The sequence below is a fragment of the Psammomys obesus genome, unplaced genomic scaffold (genome assembly GCF_907164565.1).
Source record: "Psammomys obesus unplaced genomic scaffold, mPsaObe1.curated_primary_1811, whole genome shotgun sequence".
NCBI lineage: Eukaryota > Metazoa > Chordata > Mammalia > Rodentia > Muridae > Psammomys > Psammomys obesus.
Genome location: NW_026585895.1, coordinates 44761707 through 44788183, shown reverse-complemented (window position 1 = coordinate 44788183; position 26477 = coordinate 44761707). Strand labels below are relative to the sequence as shown.

The window sequence follows — 26477 nt, the reverse complement described above, 5'->3', positions numbered from 1 at the left end:
TTCTTCTTCTTCTTCTTCTTCTTCTTCTTCTTCTTCTTCTTCTTCTTCTTCTTCTTCTTCTTCTTCTTCTTTTTCTCTTTTCCTCTTTTCAGTGTTGGTCTGTCCATCAGACCACAAAGCCACACAGTTTCCAAATGTCTGTGACCAGTGACAGCCTGGGGCCCAGGCCAGGTGTTCTTGCCTTCTTGACTGCTCCAGATTCTCATTACTGTTATTTGGCAACTCTTTGGTAAGGGCTGATGTGGGATCAGAGGATGCTCACACCAGAAAGAAGACGAAAGGAAAACAAGGGCTGTCAGAGACACTAACTCCATAAGCTTTTCTAGTTTTTGCTGTGATTGAGAACTCCAACAAGATACCGAAGCCTCGCCTTGTTCATTCTTTGAACATGCATAACAGGGACTCAACATTGATTTGGGCTTAAAATGAGCTTTTTAAAAATCAAAACATAAGTTATCAACTCTCTTTCCCACATTTCTGCAGCAGCATTTGTAACTTATTCTCTAGAATATTTTTTCAAGGGAAGACAATAGCCTGAGGGGAGGGCTACAGATAGATTTTTTTTTTTAATACTTGATACTGATGACAAGGGGCCCTGACAAGGTGCTCAGTTAATGGGTAGGTCCAAGTGCTGGAAGCCCAAAGAGGAAGCTAAAAAGGACAAAAAGTAACAGCAGTGGTTCTAGGTTTTGGAATCTCTTGATTAGAAACAAAACCAACAAAACCCTCCTTCTATGTTGGACTGTGCATTTTCATGAGGTCAGAGAGATTATTGAATTATGAGATGATTAGAAAATGATCAAACAATCCTGGTGAATTTGGTAACTGTCAACAATGTATAACAACCGTCAATAATATCTCCTCTTGATATCATAGTTAACAGATATCTCTCCTTTTTCACCAACTTCATAAATAACATAGATCTTGGCAAGTCATTCTCTACAGTGGCCTCCTGTTTGTGCAGTGCTGGGGGTTGAACCCAGGGCCCCACACATGCAGAACGAGTGATGCGCCAGAGTGCTGGAGCCCCAGAAATTTACTTTTGACTCGATTTTATTTAGGTCCTTGCTATTGAACACTTTGAAATCTCCACTTTAGACGTTAGCTGTTAATGCAAATTAAGTCCCATTTCAAACGTTCACACTGAAATTTGAAGGTGCAAACCCTCTCCTACAACAGCTGAGGATCTTTCCTGACTAAGAAGCTGCAAGTTATCATGTGATCCGAATTGCCTCATCCCCAGGCGCTGATGAATGCCAATGATGCCACTTATTAAATTGTCTTCTTTGTTGGCGAATTCTCTTTTTTCACGTGCAAACCACTTTAAATGGCTGAGTAACACCGGCGTATCATACTCACCAGGAAAAGCAATCATATGTTTAATCTCCCTGCTGTAAATCAATACCCGTTTGTTCCCTCTTTCTTTAACATCCTTCTGTTCACAGCAAACAAGAATACCATGAGGAAGGATAATGAGAGCAGCGTGTCCGAGTTCCTCCTCCTGGGGCTCCCCGTCCGGCCAGAGGACCACGCCATGATCTCTGCCCTGTTCCTGGCCATGTACCTGACCACGGTGCTGGGGAACCTGCTCATCATCCTGCTCATCAGGCTGGACTCTCGCCTCCACACCCCCATGTACTTCTTCCTCAGCCACTTGGCCTTCACGGACATCTCTTTCTCGTCAGTCACCGTACCCAGGATGCTGAGGAACATGCAGGCTCAGGATCCATCCATACCCTATGCAGAGTGTATAGCACAGATGTATTTCTTCATATTATTCACTGATCTGGACAACTTCCTCCTCACTTCCATGGCGTATGATCGGTATGTGGCCATCTGTCACCCCCTCCACTACACCACCATCATGAGAGACGAGCTGTGTATCTTACTGGTAGCTACGTCCTGGATCCTGTCCTGTGTCAGTGCTCTGTCTCACACCCTCCTCCTGGCCCGCCTGACCTTCTGTGCCGACAACACCATTCCTCACTTCTTCTGTGACCTCGCTGCCTTGCTGAAGCTCTCGTGCTCAGACATCTCCCTCAACGAGCTGGTCATCTTCACAGTAGGCACAACGGTCATCACGCTGCCCCTGATATGCATCTTGATCTCTTATGGCCGCATTGGGGCCACCATCCTCAAAGTTTCATCTACCAAAGGGATCTGCAAAGCCTTGTCCACATGCGGCTCCCACCTCTCAGTGGTGGCTCTGTATTATGGTGCAATTATCGGACTTTATTTTATACCTTCGTCGAGTGCAGCGACAAGGACATAGTTGCTTCTGTGATGTACACAGTGGTCACTCCGTTGCTGAACCCCTTCATTTACAGCATAAGGAACAGGGAAATGAAGGAGGCCTTGAAGAAGCTCTTCAACAGGGCGGCAATCTCAACTTAATGACATCTCTCATATCCTCATAACAAAACCTATGTATTCACATACTTCTGTAGACCAAATCCCTAATCTTGGGATCGTCACAGAACACACACACAGTAAATATGTGATTGCCCAAAGGGCATTCTGGCATACTTCTTTTCCACTTTCCTTGCATCTCTTTAGTGTACAAAGTGAACTCTGTGTTATTGCTGTCAACTCATGTTGCCTCTAGATTTGGAAATTACAGAGTTATAGTAATTTAAATAACTCCTCTTATTTCCTGGAAGTAGGTTTGTTCCTAAGAATTGTTAGAAGATGCCGGCATTAGTGCAGAAAGTTCCCAGAATTAGGAATTTAAAGTAAGTATCATTTCCTTTCTTCACCTCCAATTCAGTTTTCTCTCTCTCTCTCTCTCTCTCTCTCTCTCTCTCTCATCTTGTTGTTTGAGACAAGGTTTCTCTGTGTAGCCCTCGCTGTCCTGGGCTCACTTTGTAGACCAGGCTGGCCTTGAACTCACAGAGATCTACATGCCTCTGCCTCCTGAGTGGTGGGATTAAAGGCTTGTGCCACCATGCCCTGCTAGTACTCTTTTCATTAAAAAAAGTTATGATGAAGGTGGGGACAGCAAAAGAAAATACATTGCACCTTCTCTAACACAAGGAAACACTTGTGAGTTTGAGGGTTCTTGACTTCGAGAACAGTGATAAAGAAAACCTCTCCTTAATTTCCCTGATGAAGCTACAGACATTGAGTCATGTTGCCAGCAAACTCAGTCCCAACCAGTTTCATACGCAAATATGTTATATACGTATATATGCAACCTTAAAGGAGGGCGCTGTAAATGAAACGAGGTTATCGCATACACATGGAATTACTGCACTTACCGCTGTCTGCAGTGTTAGAGTATCACTCCCTCATCTTAGAGATTCCGCCAGAAAGCAGGCGTTTGGCGCATTGTCCACTTTACGAGAGGCAGTGAGTCTGCCGGTCATACAGAACTAGAAAAAGACATACCTCTGACAGAGAACAGACAGTGCCTTACTATAAAAATAAAACGATTGTGCTTTTTTGCCTGATTCTGTGTGTCAGGCCATGTGTCAACAGCTTCTCCTACCTCTGTTACCTCTTTGATTCTCACACTAATCCTATAAAGTACAGACCATTATATGTATTTTATAGTTAGGGCTTAGCTCAATGACATAATTACATGAAGTAGCACAAGAGGGGGCGTAGGAAATGCTGCATAGATTCTGGAAAAAAAAAACTGTTGCAGTGAAGAAAGTTTTCAGCTGAGTTTTGAAGTGTGTGCAGGACTGATACTCGATGTGACAAATGACAGTCTAGACAGAGAGATAGACTAAACCAGGGGTATTGCAATAGCATGCTGAGTTCAAGGACACGAAACAGCGTTTTGTTGGTAAAGAACAGGTGTGAGACTCGAGAGGGAATCATCCACGAGTCTAGGCACGTGGATAAGCGTTTCACTCTGTAGGAGACAAGACGCCGTGCTAAGGAGTTTAGGTACTTGGGTAACCAGTGCAGATATTCATGATATGAGGATGGAAAGAGCATAGCTTGGAGGTCTGCGAGACAGATCATAGCAATGAAGGGAAGTGGTGGCAGAACTTCTCAGGAACGCTCTCGGTTTTCGTCTTCGTAGACAGATGTTTAAGGAAGAGTGGAAACCTAGGTGGCCGGGATAATTTTGTTTATGTTTAACAACCATAAGGAATTGGGGGACTAGGTTGACGACCGTCCGCTTTTACAATCTGAGTTTAAGCAAATAAAAAGTAGATACCTTTAACGGGCAAGATGCACGAGCAGCGTGTTCATCACCTCTGATCATGGTGGAAATCACACTGCAGCACCACAGCACAAAGACATAACGTAATCTGTTCCTCAGTGTGAATCATTGACTCACCGATAACACGTTAAGAATCATTGACTCACCGATAACACGTTAAGAATGGGTGCCCGTAGGGAGGTAGAAGTTCGAGCTCTGGGGCCAGGGATAAAGATTATGTATCAAAAAATGTATTTGGAATTATTAATACAATAGAAATAAAATTTAGAAATTATACTACAAGAGGCCGGGTGGAATCTAAGACTGTTAGACAGCTGACCATGGACAAGCAACGGTGTCCCCTGATGGCTCTCTATATGCTGAACTGACCTGAGTCCTTACTGCTGCAGAAGTACAGGGAAAACCAAAGTGAGCACACATGCTGGCCCCCTACTGTGCTTAGTTGTTTAGGTAGACAGAAGACTAAGGTCAAGCCAAATATAAGAAGTAAAATTCAACGATCCTCATTTTAAAATTTTAAGACTTATGTGGTTCTTGAAGGGGAGAAGGCCCAGTTTAGAGATGAAGACAAATTCACAATCAAATAAGAAAAGAGGTTTCAATGTTGTCATCTAGAAGTTGCTAGAAGACAGGTGGTATTGATCAGCTCTTTTGTTTGTTTTAGGAGTGTTTTTCATTTGCGTGTTTAAAATATCATTTTTATATTGATGTCCATATTTATATTTATATGCATGTGTGTCTGTGTATGAGCATGAGCATTTGCATGCATGTGTCCATGAAGGCCAGAAAAGGGTGTTGTGTCTCCTGGGCTGGAGTTCCAGGTGGTTGTGAGCTGCCTGACCTGGGTGCTGGGAACGGAACCTGGGTCCACTGCAAGAGCAACAAATGCTCTTATGAACTGAACCGTCTCTCCAGCCTCAGCCTTGAACATGTCTGAGCAGCAATGGCGGAAGCAGTGTGAAGAAATGTAACAGCATTCCTTGAAAACTGTGGAAAGCCACTTAGCCAGCACAGAAATATAAATGCTGAATTCAGTGATGGGGAATTCTTTACTTATTCTGGATTTCTTGAACTGTAGCATCTATCCTTTTTCTCTTAACTTCCATTTATTCTTATGAATAAGACAAATGCATCCAATGAGGAACTGAGAATCTAGAATGAAATGTCATGAGAATAGAGACTTTTACTTAGCTCTAGGCGCATAGTAAGTATTCTGAACAAATGGATTTTGGGGAACAGCTTGTTACTTCTGGGTTGTGGTGCATATGAAGAATGCTATCCGCAGCAGTAATAACTAGCAGCTGTCACCTGTTGGGCATCTGCTAAATTTGCTGTTGCATCTGATGCCTTTCCCAGGTTATCTTACTCAAACTCCCAACTCATCGGACTAAATAGAAACCATTGAACTGGGTGCTGATGCTCATGTCTGCAAATTTAGTACCCAGGAGATTGAGATAGGAGACTTGTGAGTTAAAGACCAACTCAGGCTACACAGTGAATGCTAAGCTAGCCTGGGTTGTACATCGAGACCCTATCTTAAAAAAGAAGGCAGAATGGAAAAAGGAATAAAAAAAAACAAGCAAGTAAATACTATTTTCTAAAATCTTTACTTTGTAGAAGGGAAAACTAAAAGCCAGAGAGGTTAATTAATTGAACATCAATCTCATACCTAATATGTGTCCAACCCCAAATTAAAGGAATTTGTTTGACATAGATTATGTTTCTTCATCAAATTACCCTCATATTTTATGGCAGAGGAGCCTCCTTAGAGCTTCTTTCATGTCTTTGTTCCTCAAGCTATAGATGAAGGGGTTCAACATAGGAGTGACCACTGTATACATTACAGCAGCTGCAAAGCCCTTTTCTGCAGAGACTACAGAGGGAGGGCGCAAGTAGGCACTGAAGAGTGTCCCATAGAAAACACAGGCCTCACAGCGATGGGAACTACAGGCAGAAAAGGCCCGTGTGCCCCACCTCAGGATGGCAAATACAATGTGACATAGGAAATGACAGCGCATACAAAGGGGACCATGAGTACTCTGCCTCTTAAGGCCAAAACCATTAGCTCATGGACATGAGCGTCAGAGCACGATAGCTTCAGAACAGGAGTAATAAATAGCACAGAAAAAGTGAGCTATTTCCCCAACAACACAGAAGGACAGCGGAGCCATGAGGAGAGTGTGAGCCTGGACAACTATGTGGGTGACTCCGCAAAGGGCAAACATCGGGGCACAGACTCGGGTACTCATGATTGTGGAACAGTGGAGAGGGCGGCAGATGGCCACAAAGCAGTCATAGGCGATCACAGCCAGGAAGAAGCTGTTCAGGTCACCAAACATCAGGAAGAAATACGTGTGGGTGAGACATCCAGTCTAGGAGATGGTATGGCGTTGAGTCTGAACATTAAACAGCATCTTGATCACTGTAGAGGATATTAAGCCCATGTCAGTGAAGCACAGGTTGGCCAAAAAGATAGGCATGTGAAGGTGTGGGTCAGAGCCAATGGCCAGGATGATGAGCACATTCCCAGTCAAGGTGACAAGATACATACACAGGAAAAGTCCATAGAGTAGCTGCTGGTGCTCTAAAAACCCAGATATTCCTCGTAGGAAAACCTCAGAGACACTGGATTGGTTTTCCATGAGTCTATAGCATCTGGAGGTCAGAAACAATAGTCAGAATGTAGGGTTCACTCTAAAGCTGCAGGCACTTGCCTCTGAGCCTCCCACATCCACGTCTGTATTTAAATTCTCTCTCTTTACTTCCAACCCTCACATTTGTATTTAAATTCACTCTCTTTACTCCCAACACCTACATCTGTATTTTGATTCACTACTCTCAGTCCTAATGTTTCCTGTCATGGATTTTATCACCTTTTCTTCTCTCCTGAAGAATTCCATACTCTCCACTTTTCCTCTCTTCCCCAGGGCAGTCTGTGATACAATGAGCATTCTTCCAGCGACAGTCTGGGAGCAGTCATCTCTGGTGCTACGCAGCCTTAGTCTAGCTTTATCAGGTCCTACCAGCTCTGCTATCACACTAGAGTATTTTTATGGATGTCCTAAAGTGAGACAAATTATACATTCTTTTTGGAGATTATTCCAAAACATGCAAAAAAAAATTGCCTTTATCAAAACTCCATGAATACCCTTTTTCCTTCAACAGCATCACCATCTTCCTGGAAATGTTTTTCATGACTCAGTGTTCACACCTAAAGAGAAGCCTATCTGCAATCCAAAGGTTCCCTCAAGTAGTGTTTAGATTTCGAAGTCAGAATTTCATACTTTTCCAAGAGGAGAATCTGAGAGTGATCACGTATCTGTGATCCTCTGAAATCTATATTAACTGAATTGACTAACATGTCTCAAAATTTCACAATTTTCATGAGAGATAGAAGGAGCCTCCCCTATCAGTGGACTTGGAGAGGGGCAGGGAGGAGAAGGAGAGAGGGTGGGATCGGCAGGGAAGGAGGGAGAGGGCTACAGCTGGGATACAAAGTGATAAACTGTAATTAATATAAAAATTTTTAAATCTAAAATTTAAAATAGAACCACCACCAATTTTGTTTCTGAATTAATTAACTAATCATAATTAATCATGATGGGGAATGTGAGTCCTTACAAAGACTGCAGTGACTGAGCACATTCCAATAATCATGTTCTGAAGCAAGAAGACTCTCCCAGGGCCCAGTGGATTTTTAATTTCTCCAAAACCAAGAAGGACACAGATTGGCGGACAGTTTCTCGAACCCTGACTTCCAGGTCCTCTCTTTATTTCCATGGAGTCTTTCAACGGGCCCGAGTGCTATTTTAGAGAAGACCCAAAATGCGTCAGTTCATCACTATGGCAACAAATAGTTTACATGAGTAAGTTCTCTGACTTCTTCAAATAAATCCAAATATTTCCTCTTTAAGGCCATTTAAAATATGTACTTTGTATGTGTATGCACATATCTATATATGTATGTATGTATGTATTTGAGAGAGAGGGCTTGTGCCTGCACCTGTGTAGAGGTCAGAGGATAACCTACAGAGGTCTGTAAGTTATCTTTCCATGTAGATTCTAAAGATTAAACTCCCATCAACAGACTTGGGAGCAGGTGCCCTTACCCACTGAGCCATTTGTGCTACTGTAGGGCCAGGTTTTTTTGTTTGTTTGTTTTAACATTCTGACTTTTTGTTATACTTCTCAATACTTTGGATTAGCACCTCTTGCTCTATTTATTGGTTCTACTTTTCCTTGCAAAGAAAAATCGTCCTTCTTAGAACCTTGGCCTCAGAAATTTCAATATATCTTTGAGACATCAGTGAGGTGTTTCCATAAATTGGCTTACTTCCTGTCATCCAAGTCAAGCAGTCCCTTTTCTTACCACCACTGCTTCTTCATCCACTGTGTCGATCAACAAGTGTGACATGAGGTGGGCCTTATGGTAAGAGGACCCCAAGCCATGGACCTGACATTTTGTAACAGTTTAGTCAAGTTCCCATGCTCACTGCTGCCCTGTTCACTGAGAAGAAAGCCACAGGAAAGTATTTATTTAGGAAGAAACCCTCATAATCCTGACAAGATTTTTTAAAAAGATTTATTTATTTATTACATAAGCAATGTTCTGTCTGAATGAATACCTGCAAGCCAGAAGAGGGCACCAGATCTCCCTATAGATAGTTGTGAGGCACCTTGTGGTTGCTGGAAATTGAACGCAGGACCTCTGGAAGAGCAGCCAGGGCTCTTAACCTCTGAGCCATCTCTCCAGCCCCCCTGACAAGATTTTTAATGGGATTGACTGAAATCGGGGCCCTGAATAAAGAATATTAAATATAAACAACAAATAGACCGAGGTATAAGTCAAATCATTCAATGGAGGTGAAAAACTGTGTGGAAGGAATAGAAGCTTAGAGGAAAGTGTGTTAGGGTTCTAGATGAAGAGGGTTCAAGACGTGAACTGCACAGTTAAGTCAAGGTCACAGCTGAATGGGAAGCTGCAGCAGAGTTTCACTCGTCTGCTTGAGGAGAGAAATCCAGGAAGATGAGCTTCTTTGCTGAAAACTTGTGATAACCTGAAACAAATCTTCTGACTCCACTTGGACAAGGGTTTGAGAAATCCTGAAATGTTTTTGTTTTCTGTGTGAAGCCTGACCTGATGGAGGCACACCTGCCATTTCATCAGGCTGATCCCTAGAAGAGAGTTGATCAAACCCTACTTTGAACAACCATAGATACAAGAAGTCAGGAGCCGAGTTCCCCAGAGCCTTGTTAGGGAACATTTATGATACCCGATTCCCCTCTGTCTTTGTTAGAACAGACAAAATTAGTGCAGCACAGGATTCCATTAAAACTGAGATGTTTTACTGTTTTCTTTATACATAGCATTAAACACTTTCGCCACTGTATTACTCAGCAATAACAATGTATAATAGTGGTTCTCAGCCTGTGGGTTCCATGTGAGATATTTACATTACAGTCCGTAACAGTAGCAGAATTACAGTTACGAAGTAGCAACAAAATAATGTTTTGGCGGGGGGGGGGTGTCACCATAGCACGAGGAACTGTCTTAAAGGTCTGCCACATGGGGAAGGCTGAGAACTGCTGATCTGTAGTAAAATGTTCCTTCTAGGAAGACACATCTGCCTTTTTGCAGCAAGGTCACTTTGCTCAGGAGCTCCTTCACCAAATAAATGCAAAAGCTTCTACCACTTTTCCTAAAGGTTTCTCATGCTTCTGATTAAAGATAAAAAGCACCAGTTTATGTCAGAGGCAGTCCCTCTTCCCATTACTATGGAACCCACCTGGACACTAAACTGCCATGGGCTACATCTGTGCAGGGGTTCTAGGTTATCTCCATGTATGGTACTTGATTGGAGTATGAGTCTCTGGGAAGACCCCTGTGTTCAATTTTCTGGTTCTGTTGCTCTCCTTGTGGAGTTCCTGTCCTCTCCACATCTTACTATTTCCCACTTTTTGCATAAGATTCCATGCACCCTGAAGGGGGAGCAGCCTTATCAGGCCACAGAAGATGACAATGCAGCCACTCCTGATGAGATCTGATAGACTAAGGTCAGAAGGAAGGAGAGGAGGACCTCCCCTATCAGTGGACTTGGGGAGGGACATGCGTGAAGAAGGAGGTGGGATGGTGGGATTGGGAGGGGAGGAGGAAGGGGCTTATGGGGGGATACAAAGTGAATAAAGTGTAATTAATAAAAATAAAAATTAAAAAAAGAGAAAAAGCGCACCCGTTTAATTTCACTCACCTCATTATACTCTGTAAGTGATTTTTAAGGGACAAAACTCACAAAGAGAAGAGTAATAACAGTAACAAAATTTTGGAAGGTAGAAGCCAGATGGTATAATTGAATTTTTGCCACCTCGTGGGTTCTTCTTTCTTCCACCCTTCTCCACTCCTTTTCTTCTACACTTTCAACCCCCTAACACTGAAAACGAGGGGGAAAAGATAGAGGGTAAAAGCGGTGACATTATTGTAGACTACTTCCTGCTGATTAGGGACCTCAAGTTCCTTGGGGCAAGTCTGATCTTCACTGTCAGGATATCTTTTTTTTTTTTTCTTGTTTCTTCTTTGCAAATGGCTACTTAGCAAACTGTGACTAACAGCAATTAACAGGATCCAACCACCACCAACTATCTCACCTCTTGAGGCCCTAGCATTTATGCCCCCTCTGAAAAGTCCCCAGAAATTCAACCATCACACAATTGCAAAAACTGTCTGCAGCTGGCAAGATAACACCCCTGCTAGAGCTTGAGGCAAATCATAGTCAGCCGCTGTGGACAATCTGAAGCAGCCCCACATCCTAGGATTAAAACAAAAACTTATTCCTGTGGGTTTTTTTTTTCTTTTTCAAAAAACCAACATTCTCACAATGAGATGAGCCAGTGAACCAAAATATTTCCATCACTGGCTCTAAATTTTAGATGATTTCTCCAGCTATGGACCTCTGAACTCCTCTCTGTTTACGTTAGGATACTTGAAAAACAGTTCAGCATCAAATTTAATTTGGGGCTGGGGAGATGATGGCTCAGTGGTTAAGAGTACGTGGTGCTTTTACAGAGGACCCAGGTTCAGTTCCCAGTGTCTACATGCTGCCTCACAGCCTCTTGTACCTCTGGATCCAGAGATCCAATACCTTCTTCTGACCTCCATGTTCTCCTGCATATACATGGTAAGCCTGCATACACAAAAGTACACATAAAAATTAGCTCGCTTGCCATCATCCACAGTCTCTGGTGCTTTATGAACACAATATAGCAGTTACATATAAATTGACAGTGGTGGAGATATCCTGCACAGGACCTATATAAACTTAAGCCAGACACAATCCGAAAACCAGGGGAGGGAGTGGGCATGAAGTCTTGGAACTGTTGGGAAATGATAGCTTCTGGAAGAGAAAGAGTTGGTTTTCTTCAAGGGTGTGGGTCCTAGTAGATTCAACACACCCCAGTGACTGGCCACGCACCTAAGAGTATATAAGCAGTGCCAAGACTTGACAGGTTTAAAAAATTAAGCACACAAAATTGTGTGGGTATGTAATGGGGGTTGTGAATCTAGGATGAAATGGAGAGAAAACAGAAGATAGAGTATTTGAAATTCTCAAAAATTTAATACCTTTTTAAAAACTGCTGAGCGTGGTAGGGTTTGCCTGTCATCCCAGCGTGGGGACGGAGAGACAGAGTATTTCTTGGGCAATCTGACCAAACAGCCTAGCCAATCAGTGAGCTCCAGTTTCAATGAGTGTTTTTGCCCCCAAAACAAAGCAGATGGGGAAGCAGCTGAGAGAGACCCCCTTACAGTAAACTCTGGTCCCCCCACACACATGTGTGTCCACTCACACACATGCCCCCCCACCCTGCACACAAAATGTCACAGAGTTCAGAAGCAAGAGACCTAGCTTAACCTTCAGTTTGGTTGATGATTGACTCTGAATCACATTTTCCTCAAGGGAACATGAAAAGTAAAAATCTTTGTGAACCGCCAAGTTCCTAATGGTTATTTTGCCATTAGCATAAGCCTTCCAAGGCTTTACCCTTCCGTCTCTGCAACAGGTAGCTCCCCTCCCAGAGGGGCCCCAAGCAGTGAAGCAATTATATCTCACTCTTTCTAATTTGAGCCCGGTATGGGTGTATTACCCCCTGGGTCCTCTTGAAGCTTTAAAAAAATTCATGCCATTTTTTTTTTTCAGGAGTGTTGACCGAGAGTATAACGACACAACAGTCTTGCTTGGGTATATGAGTTTGTAATTCTTTTGTCTTCTGAAGTGTGACAGGGAGGTCCTTAGCGATTCCATCTGCTTTACCACCCTCTGCGTCATCCTGAAACAAATGGAAGGATTTTACCACTATTTTATTTTTTAGCTGAAGGTATCTGTTCTCATCCCCTAAAAGATCACTCGAAAACAGGTATACGTATGTTGGGTAATGACGGAAGTATCTGTGTGTTTCAATGTCTATCTACAGTGTCTGTTATTAGCTGTGACTTCCATGTCTAATGTAGTATGCCAATAACCACAGGTGGAAATTTGTCTTGAACTGACTAGCGAAACTTTGGGATTACAGCATAAAACAAATCTGCATATAATGATTTCATTCAAAATGAGTCCGGCTCCACTTCCTGAGAAGAGAGCAGGAAATACTCCTTTTTGCTTATCTTTATCTCTCAGTAGATTTTGGTGGAATTTCTTCCAGTCTTATCACACATCCTTTTTTAAATTCAGTTTTTTGCTGCCATAATGCAAGCATAAAGCAGATGAGTTATGGCTACATTAGTGAAGCTGCTCCAGGTCCCTATGAACAACACTGCTTTATAATTCGGTCTCCCCATCAGCAGACAGCAAACTATTTAGAAATGCAGTTACTTCTTTTGTTAAGCATTTTCCTGGCTGCATCTATAGTTCCTACTACTCTGAGACTAGCACTAGAATGTTTTTCTAAACTGGAAACGGCTTCCATAATCTAGCTTCTCAGTAATCCTTCAACTTTAAACCTTCCTGGGCTGAACCTGGGCTCAAATTGCCTGTTCCTCCTGCTCTAACCCCACTGTCACCAGACACACAGCTAGGGTTCCCGTCTGCATAGTTTTCAAAAGGCAGGCTGGCATGTTAGAACTTCCTTCTAAAGAACACTTAGGATTCAATGTACAGCCACTTTAGCCTCTGTAAATGGCCATCTACCAAAACATTAATTTGTACTCCTGACTCTACTTCTAGGGATTCATAAAACATACATAAATGTTCAAGAAAGAACTAATTAGCACATTTATTATAATAAACTATTATTAACACAGTAATGGGTTACAGCTGTAGGTACAACCCAGGTAAGAGTATTACATTAGAAAAATATTTAACATATAGGTTGAGAGTGTATTAATTATAAAGGAGATTTAGTTTTTCAAGGTAGAAAAAAATTTGTACAGAAATATAAACTTTATTTGCAAAATGATATGGTGGACCATGACATAAGCCATCTTAGCTCTCAGATAAAGCACTCAGACTGAAGGCTTTACAGATTTAAGTATGGATTTATTTATTTATTTTTAAAATTGTTTTATTACATATACTCAGTGTGTAGATATTTGTGCGTATGTGTGTGTGTGTGTGTGTGTGTGTGTGTGTGTGTGTGTGTGATGACATGCATGTGGAGATCAGAGGGTAACCTGTGAGTTATTTCTCACTTCTATCTTGTGGGTCCAGAGGATCCCATGATCCCATGTAGGTTGATAGAGAGCAGGTGTCTTTACCCAGTAAGCAATCTCACAACTCTGAATCTTATTTTAAAATAGCCGTTTCTTAATGCTCACTTTCTTTATTATATTGGGACCATTTACACGGGCAGTTCTAAGACTGAATGACATGGAGGATCAAGAAAGATTGATCCTCATTGATGAATTTCCATTGATCATCATTGGAAAATATTTTTAAAAATTTAGAAATATGAATTAGAACAGTATCAATTAAAATCACTGGCACAATTTGACTAGAAACAATGAGAAGAAGCAATGTTACCCTGAGAATTCCATCTCTCCCTACACCCCCCCCCAAGAAAAATTCTAGAAAATTCTAAAGAAATTCTAGAAAAGCCACCAATTTCTAAGGATTTGAAAAAGGATGATACAACTGAGTCGAGGAAATACACACTGCAGAGGAGTTTGGAAGAGAAACAGACTTTTCCTCTATTTCCCATGAAGATTCTCTAGGAGGGATAAAGAAATTCTGAAAATGCTGAGTGTGAACCGATACCAGTAGAGACCTGAAGCTACATTGTGTGTAGCGCCAGTCAACATTTTAAGTTCAAAGGACCCCCACTGGGTTCTTTTGATACTTTACGGTATCAGGAATTGGAGATCTAGTGGCAAGTGCATGCATGTCAATGCAAGGACACGGTGGGGGGGGTGTCCTTCCATCTCACTCTTGAAAATAAAGCATCGGCCAACATGTGTTTCCAAAGTGTGTGTAATGTAGACAAGATGGTTGCAGATCATCTGCTATTTTTTTTTTTAATTAACAATTACTCACTTAGCCTTACAACCTAATTACATAATCTCGGATTTCCATCATGAACTCCCAAAACAATGCTTCCCAGATTCTCCAAAAGATACTGGGTTGGTGTCCCTTGCGCAGCGTTGCCAAAAGTTGCTCATTTGGGGTGAAATGAACAGACTAACTGGTTCAAAGATGCTGGGGGTTTTTGTTACATAATAGCTACAGGCACGTCTTTTTCACATTTCTGTCTCATTTTCACTTCCAGAAAAAGAGAAAATGAGCTGCATCGGAAGCAATAATCAGAGCAGCGCATCTGAGTTCCTCCTCCTGGGGCTCCCCATCCGGCCAGAGGACCACGCCATGATCTCTGCCCTGTTCCTGGCCATGTACCTGACCACGGTGCTGGGGAACCTGCTCATCCTCCTGCTCATCAGGCTGGACTCTCGCCTCCACACCCCCATGTACTTCTTCCTCAGCCACTTGGCCTTCACGGACATCTCCTTCTCGTCAGTCACGGCTCCAAAGATGCTCACCAACATGCTGACTCACACTCAGTCCATCTCCTACGCTGGCTGTGTTTCCCAGGTGTATTTTTTCCTGTTCTTTGCAGATCTTGACAGCTTCCTTCTGACCTCCATGGCCTATGACAGGTACGTGGCCATCTGCCACCCTCTGCACTACAGCCCCATCATGAGCCAGAGCCTCTGTGTCCTGCTAGTGATGCTGTCCTGGGTCTTGTCCTTTGCAAGTGCCCTTGTGCACACCCTCCTGCTTGCTCGCCTCTCTTTCTGTGGGGACACTACTCTGCCCCACTTCTTCTGTGACCTGTCTGCCCTGCTGAAGCTGTCTAGCTCAGACACCTCCATCAATGAACTGGTCATCTTCACGGTGGGAGTGGTGATCATAACTGTGCCATTGATATGCATCCTGGTCTCTTATGGCCGCATCGGAGCCACCATCCTGAGAACTCCCTCCATCAGGGGAATCTGCAAAGCCTTGTCCACGTGCGGCTCCCACCTCTGTGTGGTGTCTCTGTACTATGGAGCCATTATTGGGCTATATTCTTTCCCTTCACCTAATAACAGTAACAGCAAGGATGTCATAGTGGCTGTGATGTACACTGTGGTCACGCCCATGCTGAATCCCTTTATCTACAGTCTGAGGAACCGGGACATGAAAGGAGCGCTGGGGAACATCCTCAGCCGGAGAGCGTGTTCACAGTGATGAGCGTGGCCTTTCACTCCCACACTTTCTGAATTGCTGCAGTTAGTGCCTCTTGACGAGGCCTTCTTTTCTCAGTCTGCAGTTTCCATCCAGGGTATAGTTTTCTTCCTGTGTGATTGTGTCAGTCTTCAAAGTCTTGGGGGAAGTTTTTCTAAACATATGCGTACATTTTCCCTTTAGCCCAATATTCATTTTAAAATCCTCATGTGATCCAGGCTTTTGTTCCTTTTTCTAAATAGTTTGTAACCTCTTATAACAAACACTTTTTCTTTCTCACGATAACAAAAAGTGTCCTCTGAGAGGTTCACAGTTTTATTTTTGTATTTACTTTTATAATAGACTTGGGAATGGAAGTTTAGTTTTATTAATTTTTTGTTTTTAGATTTATTTATTTTGTTTTGTGGGTGTGAGTTCTTTGTCTACCTGTATGATGCATGTATGTATGTATGCATGTATGTGCACAACACACATGCCTGGTCAGAAGAAGCTTTGGATCCTCCAGGACTGGTGTTCCAAATGGTTGTGAGCCACCACCATGTGGGTGCTGGAAATTGAACTTGGGTCTTCTGGAAAAGCAGCCAGTGCTCTTAACCGCTAAGCCGTCTGTCTATCCCTATCTTTTGTTTTAAATTCCTCTATTGCTTTTTATTTTATTTTTTTTTTCATTTCAGTTAACACACAAAACAGTATCCATTCACAGGGCTCCATGTGGCGTTCACATAAGTACTCACACTTTGGGATGCTCAAATCAGAGAAAGTGTAGTTCCTCAAGTACTTACCATTTCTTTGAGGTGAAAATAACCTCAAATCTCTCCTGTTCTGTTAAAAACACAGATAGCATATTATCACTCTTAAGCAAGGAACATAGGAACCTATTTCCTCCATGACTAGTACCCACTGAACAACATTTTCCTATTCCGGTGCCTCCTGTACTCCTTTTTTTGTAATTTTCTTCTCATAACAGAAAAACCACATTATTGCACGAATATTGGTAATGTCTGTGCTAAATCCTTTCATTAACGTCTAAGGATTGGGGAAGGGCAGAACTTCCTTTGTCAAAATTTATTAGCCTGCTTGAAAAAAAAAGTGTTGATAACAAGGTCAAATTAAAGTTCCGAACAGAACTAGTGTAAGTCCCAAGTGTGAACAGAAAGTTGATTGGAGCCAGCTCAGTGCCAGCAGGGTCCAGGAGGCACTAGAGCATGAGCATAGAGATTTATCAACGGACTCCAGTTGGTGAGCAGATTCAGTCTTTCAGCTGAAAGAATCTGGGCAGGATACAGGAGCCTAGACAACTGGGGCAGAGTTCAAGCAGGACTTGAGTGTGGTTAGGTCCCCTATATTTTATTAGCCAGTAAGGGGAATGTACTTCTACGCTCAAGCACCATAATGTAGCTGCCCCTTTCCATCAGAAATGGTAAACATTTTTTTAATTTTTCTTTTTCTTTTTTATATTAGTTACAGTTTATTCACTTTGTATCCTCCCCCTGTAGCTCCCTCCCTCCTCCCCTCCCAGCTCCACCCTCCTCCCTCATCTCCTCCCATGCCCCTCTCCAAGTCTACTAATAGGGAGGGTCCTCCTCCCCTTCCATTTGACCCTAGCCTATCAGGTCTCATCAGGACTGGCTGCAATGTCTTCCTCTGTGGCCTGGTAAGGCTTCTCCCCCACCTCAGGGGGAGGTGATCAAAGAGCCAGTCACTTAGTTCATGTCAGAGACAGTCCCTGTTCCCATTACTAGAGAACCCACTTGGACACTGAGCTGACATGGGCTACATCTGTGCATGGGTTCTAGGTTGTCTCCATGAATGGTCCTTGGTTGGAGTATCAGTCTCAGAAAAGACCCCTGGGCCCAGAGTTTTTGGTTCTGTTGCTCTCCTTGTGGAGCTCCTGCCCCCTCCAGGAGAAATGTTAACATTTTGTCTTCAGTTCTTTAAAAAATGCAAGAAAATGGTCCTTCAATTCACTGCGATCAGAAGAGTCAGTGATAGACTTTTCCATATCTATCATCTTATCTAGTTCTAGAAGCTTCTACAACACAGGATATTAAAGCTGAGGGTTTTCTAACTAACCCCATCCTATTAAGCTAGCAACGTGTGGTAGGAGTGGAGTTCAAACCACTGTGTATATGAAATCAAATCCCGAGTTATGAATACATTGAAAATCTCCCCAATGACTTATTTTCCCAAAATTTCACTTTAGTCTTTATAGAAACATTAATGTAACCTAGAAACAAAATAATACACATAGAATGTGCAGTAAAATATATACATTTATGGATGATGTTATATTGCCCTACTATGCGTACATTCGTATTTGTAACTAGTGAACACACTTTAAATACCATCATTGAGTGATAGACTCATGTAACAATCTCTAGACTTGAGGAACCAAATGTTAACAAAACTCACAATACTGGCTGTGGGTGGGAAGAAAGACATATACAGACACTTTCTGCTCAGCATTTTCAATAAGCCAAAAACTGTTCTGAATACACAGTCTCTGACTTTTGACGAGATATCCACATTCTGCTTTAAGCTTCTCAGTGTATGCTCATGTGTATTATTCTGTCTGTCACACAGCACTTGGTAATTAAAGATTTTTTGCAAGTGTAGTAAACCACAAGTTGTGTCTCATTGTGCTTTTACTTTAAATCTCCCTGCCTGTTAGTAAAGGAAAGAATTTTAGCCTGTGCTCATTTCTTACTAGTATATAGCTAGTGACTAAAATTCTCTGGACTCCACTTCCCTCATTGTCGGAGGCGGCTGGCTCTCACCCCACATGGCAGAGCGTCAGGCTGCTCCGGGAGGCACCTGACATGTCTTCCGACAATAGAGCAGCATCTAAGTGCTGCCTGGTAAGACTGGTGAGGAGGGGATGTCATTTCCTGACAAGAATTTTGTTATTTTATATATTTTTTCTTTTTTAAACTTTTTTCTTCTTTTTAATTTAATTTAATTTATATATTTATTTCTTATAATTTATTCACTTTGTATCCCCACTGCAGCCCACTCCCTTGTCTCCTCCTAGTCCCAACCTCCCCCCTCCCCCGTCCCTCTTCTCCCTCTAGTTCACTGATAGGGGAGAACCTCCTCCCCTCCTATCTGATCCTAGCGTATCAGGTCTCATTAAGGCTGGCTGCATCATCTTCCTCTGTGGCCTGGCAAGGTTGCACCTCCCCCCACAGGGAGAGTTAATCAAAGAGCCAGCCACTGAGTTCATGCCAGAGACAGCCCCTGTACTAGGGAACCCACTTGGAACCTAAGCAGCCAATGGGCTTCCTTTGAACAGGGGGTCTAGGTCCTCTCCAAGTATGTGGCAATATAATTATGACCTTAATAATTGTCAAAATAAATCCCTTTCATCTAGAGATATAAATAAATTAATTTTATACACATATACATACACAACTTATTACTAACAGTTTCAGTGTGCAAGATGTTGTTTATGTTCAGAAAAAGCTTGCTTCTTTGAAAAATAAAAGTCAGTTGAATCCCTAACGTGAAATAAATGCTCCTTTACCCAATTAATGCCATATGATACCAAACTAAGCGGGATGGCATCAGGAGTTAGAATAATAGGATGCTACTAGCATGGGCTTTGATAGCAGTCAGTAGAAACCAGTTTATAGAATTCCTTGAGTAAATGCTGTACAGCTGTTGATTATCAGACCCTATGCTTAGTCCGGCAGCGACTCGATGGGCTAGGGTGGGGTGGTACTCCACTGTTCTGAGGAGAGGGAGAGGAGAGGAGGGGGAGGGGCATTAAGGGGAAGGACTGGAAGGAGAGAAGGGGTGGCTTTGACCAGCATGTAAAGTTAATTAAATTAATTAATTAATGGAGAAAAAAATCTTATGCTTTGCAGTATGAGTTCCACCATAGCCTCTTTTTCTCCTTTTTTTTAATTTTAATTTTTATTAATTACAGTTTATTCACTTTGTATCCCCCTGTAGCTCCCTCCCTCTTCCCCACCCATGTCCCTCTCCCAGTCCACTGAAAAATGCTCAACATCCTTAGTCATCAGGGAAATGCAAATCAAAATGACCTTACACCCATCAGAATGGCTAAGATGAAAAACTCAAGTGACAACACATGCTGGAGAGGATTCAGAGAAAGGGGAACCCTCCTCCATTGCTGGTGGGAATGTAAACTGGTACAGCCACTTTGGAAATCAATCTGGTGCTTTCTCAGACAGTTAGGAATAATGCTTCCTCAAGATCCAGCTATACCACTGCTAGTCATATATCCAAAATATGCTCAAGTATACAAGGCCATTTACTCAACCATGTTTGTAGCAGCTTTATTCATAGTAGCCAGAACCTGGAAACAACCCAGATGCCCCTCAACTGAGGAATGGATACAGAAATTGTGGTACATCTACACAATGGAATATTACTCAGCAATAAAAAACAAGGAAATCATGAAATTTGCAGGTAAATGGTGAGAACTGGAAAAGATCATCCTGAGTGAGGTATCCCAGAAGCAGAAAGACACACAGGGTATATACTCATAAGTGAATATTAGGCATATAATATAGGATAAACATACTAAAATCTGTACACCTAAGGAAGCTAAGCGAGAAAGAGGAGCCTGAGTAAGATGATCAATCCTCATTCAGAAAGGCAAAGAGGATGGACATCAAAAGAGGGAGAAAACAGGGAAGGGCACAGGAGCCTACCACAGAGGGCCTCTGAAAGACTCCACCCAGCAGGGTATCAAAGCAGATGCTGAGACTCATAGCCAAACTTTGGGCAGGGTGCAGGGAATCTTATGGAAGAAGGGAGAGATAGAAAGACCTGGAGAGGACAGGAGCTCCCCAAGAAGCTCAACAGAACCAAAAAAATCTGTGCACAGGGGTCTTTTCTGAGACTGATACTCCAACCAAGGACCATTCATGGAGAGTCCATTTTCTTTAGGGATGTGGTTTCTGATAGGTTGTCCATGCTCCAAGAGAATAACCATATACCCTCACACTTGTAGGCATCTCTGACTGGACTCAGTGGGTTGTAAAAACAGGAAATGAAGTTGGGGCTTGGAAGAGTCTGTGGGGATAGAAACTGGGGCAGTGATGGATGGGTTTGATTTAAATACATTGCACATGTGTATGAACTTCCTAAGAAATAAAGTAAAATTTTGAATAAAAATTAAAATAAAATAAATACTCCAAAGACACGTTTTGACACCTACCATTGTCTCTTACTGAGTTATCACGTTTTCTGCCTGAAGCCAATGTGCCAAATAATGTGTTCAGATATGCAAGCACTTTGAAAGCTTATTTTCAGCTGGTAGATTGTTTAGTCTCTCACTGCTGCATTGACCATCTTACGCATAGATAATTTCAAACTCCATGAACAACAGATTTTATTTGAACAAATTTAAACATTATGAATGGATATAGGAAAGCAGAAGTGCCCTACTTTGTACACACACACACACACACACACACACACACACACACACACACACACACTGTCCTCTTACCCAAGCATATTCATTTTGTTCCACATCTTTTTTTTCTCTTTTTTGAGACAAGATCTCACTATATAGCCTTGTCTAGCTTGGAACTGTATGTACTTGGCTGGCCTCGAACTCATGGAGACCCACCTTCTCTGTCCTCTGGGCAACGGTATTAAAGTTGCGGACCCACATACCCTACTTTGGTCCACATCTTCATGCTCGTCCACAAGTTTTGCAAGGCAGCAATAAAAGTACATTTGCTTCTTTAAACTTACGGTATGCAATGGTATTCTATGGAATCAACCACATCTTTATTTCTGGACATTTAATATTTTAAATTGCCGCTATTTCTTCTGTTTGAGACTGAGGTTCATGGAACATCTTAGCATGTATCAAAACATACTAGTATTCGGCACATACTTAAAGCAGTATTAGCCAGTATACGTTTCTGATGATAATGCTACATTATAATCCTGTGAGTATAAATTTCTAGAATAAGCAACAATTATACACATATTGTTTCCTATATTCCTCAGCTGGAATAGATAATTTCCAAGCTATTATTCCTGTTTTCTGTTATTAGCAATTTTAATTATATGTTAAAGTATAAGAAAAATTAAAGGGAACTAAAACCACAGTAATATGATTTAGAGAAAATTTTTAAAAGATTAGGGAAACAAAACCCTTCACAATAGCCACTAAAAAACCATAAAGTATCTAACCAACCAAGTGAAAGACTTGTATGAAAAAAAAACCTTCAAGTTTCTGAAGAAAGAAGTTGAAGAAGATATCAGAAGATGGAAAGATTTCTCATGCTCATGGCTTGGCAGGATTAACATAGTAAAAATGGCCATCTTACCAAAAGCAATCTACAGATTCAATGCAATTCCCATCAAAATACCAACACAATTCTTTACAGACCTTGAAAGAAAAATCCTAACTTTATATGGAATAACAAAAAACCCAGAATAGCTAAAACAATCCTCTACAATAAAAGATCTTCTGGAGTTATCTCTATCTCTGATCTCAAGCTGTACTATAGAGCAACAGTAATAAAAACTGCATGGTACTGGCATAGAAACAGACTGGTGGATCAATGAAATCAAATCAAAGACCCAGAAATAAACCCACATACATCGGGCAACTGATTTTTGACAAAACTGCCAAAACCATACAATGGAAAAAGACAGCATCTTCAACAAATGGTGCTGATCTAACTGGATATCCACCTGTAAAAAAAAAATGCAAATAGACCCATATCTATCATCCTGCACAAAATTAAAGTCCAAGTGGATGAAAGATCTCAACATAAAACCAGACACACTAAATCTGTTGGAAGAAAAAGTGGGGACAAAAATCAAATTTAGGGAAAAAAAAATTTCAGCGAGGAAAAAAAAAAAACACCATGGAATTTTCCCAAAATGAAAAAAAAAATAACTAAAATGCAATCACCACTCTCTTCATTCTACCCACTCTTTCTTCATCCTTATCTCCAGTCTGCAAAAGCATTCAACTTCCACAAGTCATGTAAATGTAAGTGATACTTTGAAGCGTGTGGAATTTTGGAGGACCAGTCTAATAAACAGTGAGAAACTGGCTCAGGAAAAACATTGAGAGTAAAAGATTAGTCTGAAGCAGTTTTTGGAAGATGGGTACACAGAGAGTGTGAAGAGGGGGAAGGGAGAAATAGAGCATCAGAGCCTCCTGCTCACACGGGTGCAGGGATAACTGATAGGCATCAAGGATTACATCTGTGGAAATAACTGTCCCCCATAGCCTCGTTGCACATACTTTTAAAGTGCTAACCTCAGATCCTGATTACTGAGAACAGCAGAAACAAGCCAGGTCCAAGCGCAGCAGACTTGGGAGTTTGTCAAGAGGAAGCTTCTTAGATGCTTCTTCTGGTTATGAGCTTCCTCAGACCCTGCTTGAGGTCTTTGTTCCTTAAGCTGTAGATGAAAGGGTTTAGCAAGGATGACAAGACTGTGTAGACAATTGTTGCTATATGGTCCTTGGCAGTGTATGTTGCCACAGGCTGCAAATACACGTAGAAGATGCTTCCGTAAAAGAGGGTGACCACGGTGAGGTGAGACCCACAGGTGGAAAAGGTCTTGCGTTTCCCAGCAGCAGAAGGAATCCTGAGAACGGTAGTGAGGATTCTTAGGTAGGAGAAGGCAATGCATAGGAAGGGCGTCACCAAAACAAGGGTGCCTTCGGTCACTATCACAATCTCATTGACAAAGGTGGAGGAACAGGATAGTTTCATCAGGGGACTGAGGTCACAGAGGAAGTGGTGAATAACATTGGAGTTGCAAAAGGTCAGGAGATTCAGTAAGAGGGTGTGCAGAAGCGAGTGGAGGTGAGGAAGGGAGCAAGAGAAGGTCACCAGGAGGACGCATCGCTGATGGCTCATGATGGTGACATAGTGGAAGGGGTTGCAGATGGCCACATAGCGGTCAAAGGCCATTACTGCCAGAAGACAGCTATCAGTGTTGCCCAAGGCGTAGAGAAAATACATTTGCGTCAGGCATCCAGCATAGGAGATGGTCTTTCTTTCTGACAGAAAATTCGCCAGCATCTTGGGGACAATGGTTGTTGTGAAGCAAATGTCAGTTAAAGACAGAAAACTCAAGAAAAAATACATGGGAGTCTGGAGATGAGGGTCAGAGCGGATGACCAGGATGATGAGCAGGTTCCCTGCTATGGTGATCAGATAAATGGCGAGGAAGAGAATAAAGAGTGGCTTTTGGTCCTCGGCCCTAGAGGAGAGTCCCAGGAGTATGAACTCAGAGACACTACTGCTTTGGTTAACTCTTTCCATTGATTTGGATCCAGTTATATTCGAGAATGTTACTTAACGCTTTCTACTTCAGTGATCCAAATCACCAGAACCCAGTAAGTCTTCATTCCGTGTTCCTGAAATATGATGATGAGAATAAATGGTTCTTTTTGTAATGCTGGGGATTTTGCTTTCTCCAAAACCTGTGTTGTAGGTGACCTGAAAGTCAAAGTAGATGGATCTAAAACCAAAAACCAGATTCAGGTTCCGGTTGGATCTTGGGAGTTACTAACTCAAGAAATGTTGGAAATTACAAGAGAAAAGAGACGTGCACGACTCTTTGGCAAGGTGGGAGGGCAGCTTCTTCCATCTCACCTCCACACCCAAGCCCTTGCTTCTAGCTTTCTCTGGAAGCTGACATTCACACAACTGCAAATTATCCCCAAGTCAGCCTCTCTCCCCGAGTTCCACTTCTCTCTTCTTCCCTACTGAGGCTGGCTAGCTGTAAGTGTAACAGGAAATGAAGACTGGACTAACCACCTGCTCGAAACGGTACTGCATCTCCCTCCTCTGGCCTCAACTCCCTATTTTCCCACTAACCCCTGGGTCCCAGTGTGACTACCTCTCAGGGGTGTTTGCTCTGTGATCTCTCTAAATTCTTCTAATTTGAGTCGTAATTAGCAGAACTGACTCCAAGGGGACAGGGGACCCATGAGGCTTCCTTCAGATGTTGGGGCTAATCTCAGAATGTTTCAACTTGATTTCACTATCTCGAGGGCACACCTCCAAGCAATGACTATTGAGGATATGAATGTATGCGGGTGAATATTTCATGTTTGGGGATTTGTTATTTTTTGTTAATCCTTCAAGAATTTCCTACAGTGTATTTTGATTCCACCACACCGCCTCACTTCTCCTGGGTCAACCCTGCTTGGTTATTTTAACTGTTGTGTGTTTTGTTTCTCAATTTGCATTTCTCTGGTAGCACCTGAAGTGGACCATCTTTTCATATTTTCATTAACTATTTGTGTCTCTTCTTTGGTGAAATGTCTGCTTAGATTTTTGGCTCAGTTTTTGCTTGGGTTTATTTTTCTTATTGTTGAGTCTTAAGAGTTCTTTATATATATATATATGTTCTTTATATATTTTGGATAACAGCCTTTATATATTTTGGATAACAGCCTTTTAGAAAATACATTTTATATAAATATCTCCCAGCCTTTGCCTTCTGTTTTTATTCTCTTGATAGTATTTACAAACTAAAGAATATTTTGACTAGTTCATACAATAGTAGGTTTTATTATGCTAGTTTCCAGACAAAATCTGCTGATTCTCCTGCCCCTTTTCTCTCCCATTCCTCTGCCTTCCCTGTATTCTACCATCCCTCACATAGTCTTCCTCTCACTTCTCGTGTCATATTGACCAATTGCTCCCGCCAACACTCCCCCAGCACCTCTTTCCTCTCCTCCCACCCTCTCATGGATCCCTTTTTGAGTGTCACGCCTGTACTCACACTCGCCCCCACTGACATCCACACATAGAAACTTCACAAGCTAGGATTCACATGTGAGACAGAATATGCAATCCGGGGCTTTCTCAGTCTGTGTCACTTTACTTGATATAATGCTTCCCGGATTGTAATGGCTATTCTTGGTGAACTCAGTGGGAGAGATTTTTCCTTAAATTATTTGAAGTGGGAAGACAGACTACTAACCCAGATCCCGTAGGTGGAAAGATATCGGCCTTTAATCTGGCCCACACCTTCTGCTGACAGGCTGTATCGGGACATGGAAAAATGGCGCTTTCTCTGCCTGCTTGCTCTCACTCTCGCTCGGCTGGCAAGTCTATTCCTTCACTGCAATTAGAGCCTACTTCTTCAGGAGCATGCTAAAGACCAGCTGAGACGTGCAGACTCATGGACTGAACAACTACTGGATTCTTGGACCTTCCATTTATAGGCAGCCATTATTGTACTAGCCAGACCACAGCCTGTAACTCATTCTAATAAACCCCCTTTCTCTGTGTGGGTGCATATATTATGTTATATAATATATTAGTATATGCACTAATATATATTATATATTATGTATATTTGAATATAATTTTATTATAAAATTCCATTGTGTGTGAGAGACATTTCCATTATCCGTTCACCTAGGATGATTCCATTTCTTTGTTCTTGTGAACATTGTGCAGTGATGAGCATGACGGGCAAGCATCTCTCTGCAGAGCATGCATTCCAGCAGCTGGATACTCCCAGCAGTGATATGGCTGAGTCACAGGGTGACTTTATCTTTTTGAGGACCCTCTAGGCTGGTTTCCATAATGGCTGTAGTATTTGTTACACTCCTGCCACGA

The 26477-nt window shown here is 42.1% G+C and overlaps 4 protein-coding genes across 4 annotated transcripts; 2 read left to right on the top strand and 2 right to left on the bottom strand.

Annotated features, from left to right (window-relative positions):
* Positions 1 to 1459: 1459 nt before the first annotated feature.
* LOC129671407 (olfactory receptor 1J4-like) lies at positions 1460 to 2394 on the top strand. Its single transcript, XM_055600372.1, is given in 2 exon segments — positions 1460 to 2252; positions 2255 to 2394. Coding segments are annotated over 2 exon segments (933 nt in total).
* Positions 2395 to 5916: 3522 nt separating this feature from the next.
* On the bottom strand, positions 5917 to 6819 carry LOC129671112 (olfactory receptor 1N1). The gene is given in 3 exon segments (XM_055599734.1): positions 5917 to 6173; positions 6176 to 6293; positions 6295 to 6819. Coding segments are annotated over 3 exon segments (900 nt in total).
* Positions 6820 to 14937: 8118 nt separating this feature from the next.
* Positions 14938 to 15885, top strand: LOC129671426 (olfactory receptor 50-like). Its single transcript, XM_055600397.1, has one exon. It carries the CDS (start codon positions 14938 to 14940, stop codon positions 15883 to 15885), a length of 948 nt encoding a protein of 315 aa, XP_055456372.1.
* Positions 15886 to 23228: 7343 nt separating this feature from the next.
* On the bottom strand, positions 23229 to 24161 carry LOC129671748 (olfactory receptor 1L8). Its single transcript, XM_055600924.1, has one exon. The coding sequence runs from the start codon at positions 24159 to 24161 to the stop codon at positions 23229 to 23231; it is 933 nt and encodes a 310-aa protein (XP_055456899.1).
* Positions 24162 to 26477: the final 2316 nt, after the last annotated feature.